We start from the raw sequence: 5,232 nt of genomic DNA on the forward strand, positions 1-5,232 counted from the left end.
CTTGCAGGTCCGAGGAGTAGTTTCTGAGGTCTGCTCTAAAAGGATTCCGTAACATTACTAACAAAACCTTAGATGAAGCATGTCAACTGTAACACTGATATTCTGACAGTTTGGAACTCCCTAGGTAGATAACGGTAACTACCCCTCTCCACAAGGCAATGGAAGAGAAATTGCTGCAAGACTAAGGGAAACGCCTCCCTCCTGAGTTCACACGGCCACACACTCACAGACAACTTGACACATGAGAACTACACACATTTATGGTGTAGGATTTACTTCTGTTTGTGTGGCCTTTATTGGTTAATGAATAAAGAAACTGCCTTGGCCTTTTGATAGGGCAGAACTTAGGGAGGGCGGGGGCGGGGGAAACTGAACTGAATGCTGGGAGGAAGAAGGGCGGAGTCAGAGAAGCCATGGATCCTCTGCCTGAGATGGATACTGGTTAGAATCTTTCCTGGTAAGCCACTGCCACATGGCAATACACTGATTAATAGAATTGGGTTTAATCAAGATGTGAGTTAGCTAGAGATAATGGACCAAGCAGTGATTTAATTAATACAATTTCTGTGTGGTTATTTGGGGGCTAAGCTAGCCGGGTGGCCAGGACAAACAAGTGGAGCCCCCCTCCTTGCAACACATTTATAGGCAACCATGTGAAATTTTAAAAACTTTGCTCATCTTTAAACTACATAATTGTATCACTCATATAAAATGTAAGGCAGCTATAATACTGTGAGTCTAATTGCACAGTAGCTCAAAATAAGATTCTAAAAATCTGACATTCATGAAGTATTTAGCATTTGAACACTGGCTACTTCATGTACTAAATCAGGTTCTTAAAAAGCTATGAGGGGCTCGAGAGATGATTCCCTGGTTAAGAGCACCAGCTGCTCTTCTAGAGGGCCTGGGCTCGATTCTTAGCAGCCACACACAGACTACCAACTCCACCTGGAACTCCAGTGCCAGAGGACCTGATACCTTCTTCTGGCTTCCACGGGCACTAGGTATGCATGTGGTGCACAGACACACATGCAGGCAAAGTTACAGTGATTATATTATGGTTATTCTTAAAATATAAATAGCTTTCTTTCTCCCTTCCTCCCTTGTTGGTTTTTTGAGACAAGGTTTCTCTGTGTAGCTTTGGAGTCTGTCCTGGAACTAGCTCTTGTAGACCTGGCTAGCCTCGAACTCAAGAGATCCGCAGGCCTCTGCCCCCCATTAGTGGGATTAAAGGCGTGCGCCACTACCGAAGGCTGGTATCTTTATTTCTCAAGAATACAAACACACATATTTATGAAGTCGATGAGTCCCCTCTCAGGCTGGCCTGAGCATTGTGAGGAAGGAGGGTCATGTGGGAACTATTCTCGAAGCAGAACCGAGCATGGGATGATGGGATGAAATGGGGTAACAGGCTCACTGCATCTCACACTGATAAATATTTGGAAAAGAACAAAGCACAAACACGGCCTCCCCTAAACAAGCTGTCTGGTGTGTGATATTTAAGAGAGCAAACGTTTGATCTTTGTTGTTTTTAGTAACAGCTTTCTAATACAGCTCAGTATTTTATGTCCTAATTGTCATCACTATTAGTTGTAACTGAGTTTTTTCCTGAGACTGAATTCACTAATGAAGACATGAAAATGTTGACAATCTACATTTAGAATTAATTTTAAACCAGAGATGATGGATTATATTTAAATATTTTCCCTAGACATTTGACAGAGTTTTGAAAAAAATCAGATAGTAATTAGTGATTAGAAGTTTAATTTTATGCTTCATTGTCTGGGCCAGATAACTGAAAATGCAACATTTTGCATTGCCATACCATTGTATGTAGAGTGCTACCCGTGTAGGGTGACAGCCGTCATCTTTACCAGAGCAGCTGCGGCTGCCTGGACGGGAGCCTAAGGCCTGAACCTGCTGACTGCCGAGATTCCCTTGTGGGAGGAAGGAGTTGGGGGGGAGGGGTCAGCAGACCCTCCCCGAGGTTCCAGATCGTCTTCCTTCACCTCTCCAGCAGCTGTGGGCAATTCTGACTGAGCTGCACATGGCGTCACTGTTTCAGGAGGTGCTAAAGAATTCAGAGGGCGCGGAAGGTTAACTGGGGGAGCATTCCATCCACACAGCTATGCTGGCCTAAGACGTCTTGGTGGTGCAGCTAATTGGGGTCACTGATCCTCCTCTAAGTAAGCCCTCATCCATGCTCTGTAATTAAGTCTAATAAACGTACCGGTTCCCCAAGCTGGACTTTGGTGGAACTGCACTTTGGTTTGTCTTTGGTGCCTTATAAGAAAGGGGACACATTTGTTTGCGTCTCCCAAGGGAAAAAGTTCCCGCAAGTGTGAGCCATTAGATTGTTTGGGGACATATACTTACATCTGAGGGTGCAAATAATAATACTTTAAGCAGATCAAAATTACTTATTTACACCCCCAAAACACCCACTACAATTTATGAATTGCCAATAGATAAGATTTAGATGCCACAAGCTACAATGGATATAGGCAGTAGTACACTAACCTGGTTCTACACCAACGGCACAGCACTCTGTACTGTGTCTCATTTCAGAGACCAATATAAAAGGAGGGAGCAGACAAGATATTTATAAACCATTCTAATGCAAAAGTTTAAATCACACCCACTCCAGAGTTCTTTAACAGAAATAAAGAAAGCAGAGAGTCCAACAGAAACCGAAGAAGCTGTAGCACACAGTAAACAGGGAAGCAGTAGACACAACGAATGTTTTCAAGACAAAAATTACAAATAATACACCCTATTCTCTAAAATAACAATTAAAAATGATACCAAGAAAGACACTCAGTGAAGCCTAGAAACATTTTCATTGTCTTTCCTAAATGTGAAGTTTCGGATGGAAACCGTGGAGCATCCAGGACACACGACGCTCTGGACACTTACCTCAGTTTTTCTTCTTCACTCAGAGTGTCCCACAGTGCTTCAATCTGTGCCGCTGCATCCTCCAAAGAAGTCTTGGGATTTTCTGCGAGGAACTGAGCGCGACGATCTTGAATAAACAGGGCCCTTGCTGCCATGGGCTTCTTGACTGCTCGGTTGCTGATTAAGTCATAGGCTGTAAGCTGTCCGGATCTGTTATCTATTACATTGGATGTCTTGCTGCAAGGGCCATCACTGAGATTCTTCGGTTCAGGGGCTGGGTAACTATCATCGCTCACTTTACACACTAGACTTTTCTGGGGCACTAAAATCCTCACAGGTTCAATATTCTCTCCCACCGCATTCAACACATTTCCCTTGCTCCAGTCATCAGCACAGACTGCCAGAGATTCTTTGAGAAACGCTTCTCCCCCACCTCCGCCATGTTCTTCTGTCCCGTTCCTGCCATTTTCTCTTTGGACATGTTCGCCGGAACCGGCGGAGTTAGTCTTGCTGTATTTACTCTGGACAGCCTCTGAGGAGGACCTATCCACGGAGACACTTTGAAAAGGACTTCCAGTGTCCTTATTAACGTGAGGCTGTTCACTACTAAAATGGCCATCACAGTGGTCGTTTACATTTATCTGCTGATTTAAATAATTAGCAGTGTTTTTTCTAGATTCATCATTTTGGAAGTGGACAGCCGAAGTGTCAGCATTTGGGTAATTATTTCCAGGTGACTCCATTTTATTCACGGGCACATCTGTTTCTGCTGTCTCACGAGCAGCCATGTTGGCTGTGGAAACAGCTACTTTGTTATTTCCACAAGACTCTGTACTGGGTAGCGGTCCATAACAGGTCACCATCAGATTTTCAAGAGCATTTAAAACAGCTTCCTACAAAATACAAATGAACAAATGTTAGGGGCAACACTGGGGTAAAAAAAAAGGGACAATATCCAAAATAATAGCAAAGATATAAAAACGTCAGTCTTTTTTACATGGGAGCAGTTACGATTGCATAAGCTTATACACGGCATAAACACATACAAAACTTTATTTGAAAAAGGTTACCTTATTCTGTAATAATACTTGACTTTTATCTGGTGTGAGATTTACATCCAGTTCAGCTGAAGGAACATCAATTTTCAGAAAGAAAATGGGATATGACCGAGTAGACTCCCTCAGGCACTTCAGATTATAATAACGCCGGATTAGCTAGAAACATATGCGATGCATGAAAGAGAAAAGAAGAAATGCAACCATCAACTTTACATGCTCCTGAAGCGTGCACTGCATTGAGGAAGCAAGCAGCTGTGACTGCTGGCCTGAGGAGGGCCGTGCCATGAGGTCCTGGCCCTGCATGGAGCACAGGCTGTCCTAAAACGCACACACTCTGTGCACTTGGCTTCACCAAGCACAGTGCCATGGAGATGGGAAGGCCTTGGTACAAACCACCCCGGCTACTTTCTGGTTACTTCCCTTCAGGATGTCATTTAATAGGCGTGGAGATGCATCTACCATGCAGCGCTCAGAGCCAACGGGCCTAGTGGCCAGATCCTGTTTCAAGTCATGAGCAAAGGAGTGTGTGAACAAATATTCTCAAACCACCCAACACTCGGCCTCCTCACTCAGAATGGGGGTGAAAATATATTATTGTTAGTTTGTGGAAAGTAAATGGAACCTAAGTAAAATAGCAGCTCCATGAAAGGGATTTTGTTTGTTTTTCTTTTCCTTATTTAAATCAGGTTCTTAGAAGTGGTCTCTAACAATCTGACAAACGACAGAGTTAAGGTTTTTAATTTCTGGAACTAGAAAGATGGTACAGTGGTTAAGAGCACCAGCTGCTCTTTCAGAAGACACAGGTTCAATCTCAGCACCCACATGGTTGCTCAGAAGCAACTGTGATTCCAGTGCCAGAGGATCTGATGCCCTCTTCTGGCCTCCGTAGGCACCAGGCACATGGTAGGGACATACATGCAGGGCAGATATCATACACATAAAAGTAAAATTAGAAAAAGGAAAAAATTATTTAAAAGATATTAGATTCCTGATGCAAGGAATATTTTTCTTTCTAAAAGTGATTACCTTCAGTATCTCTTTCTGATGTACTGGTCGACTGTTAATGAAGATAAAACTTTTCTCCGGGCTTGAAAGACTTGTGGAAATGTGATCTGCATCAAGTTTTGGGAAGAATCCACTTAGGTAAATCTACAATGTGATACACAAGTCCAGAAGATGCAGTGTTAGCAATAATGTTCCAGAGGTCTGATCATGTACAACATGAGAAGGCATACAGAATAACACGTGAGCTTTGTGACTTCAGGTCACACGCATGCTG

General features: G+C 43.3%; 1 protein-coding gene across 4 annotated transcripts in view; it reads right to left on the bottom strand.

The window, feature by feature from the left end:
* Positions 1-5,232, bottom strand: part of Pms1 (PMS1 homolog 1, mismatch repair system component) — a 79,247-nt gene that overhangs the window by 14,020 nt on the left and 59,995 nt on the right. For all 4 annotated transcript variants that reach the window (XM_026788893.1, XM_026788895.1, XM_005366380.3 and 1 more), the window contains 3 exons: positions 4,980-5,102; positions 3,966-4,109; positions 2,917-3,788 (listed from right to left, as the gene is read on the bottom strand). In XM_026788893.1, the coding sequence (XP_026644694.1) occupies positions 2,917-3,788; positions 3,966-4,109; positions 4,980-5,102 (1,139 nt within the window). The remainder of the gene's footprint in view (positions 1-2,916; positions 3,789-3,965; positions 4,110-4,979; positions 5,103-5,232) is intronic.

This window comes from Microtus ochrogaster, unplaced genomic scaffold (genome assembly GCF_000317375.1).
Source record: "Microtus ochrogaster isolate Prairie Vole_2 unplaced genomic scaffold, MicOch1.0 UNK8, whole genome shotgun sequence".
Taxonomy (NCBI): Eukaryota; Metazoa; Chordata; class Mammalia; order Rodentia; family Cricetidae; genus Microtus; species Microtus ochrogaster.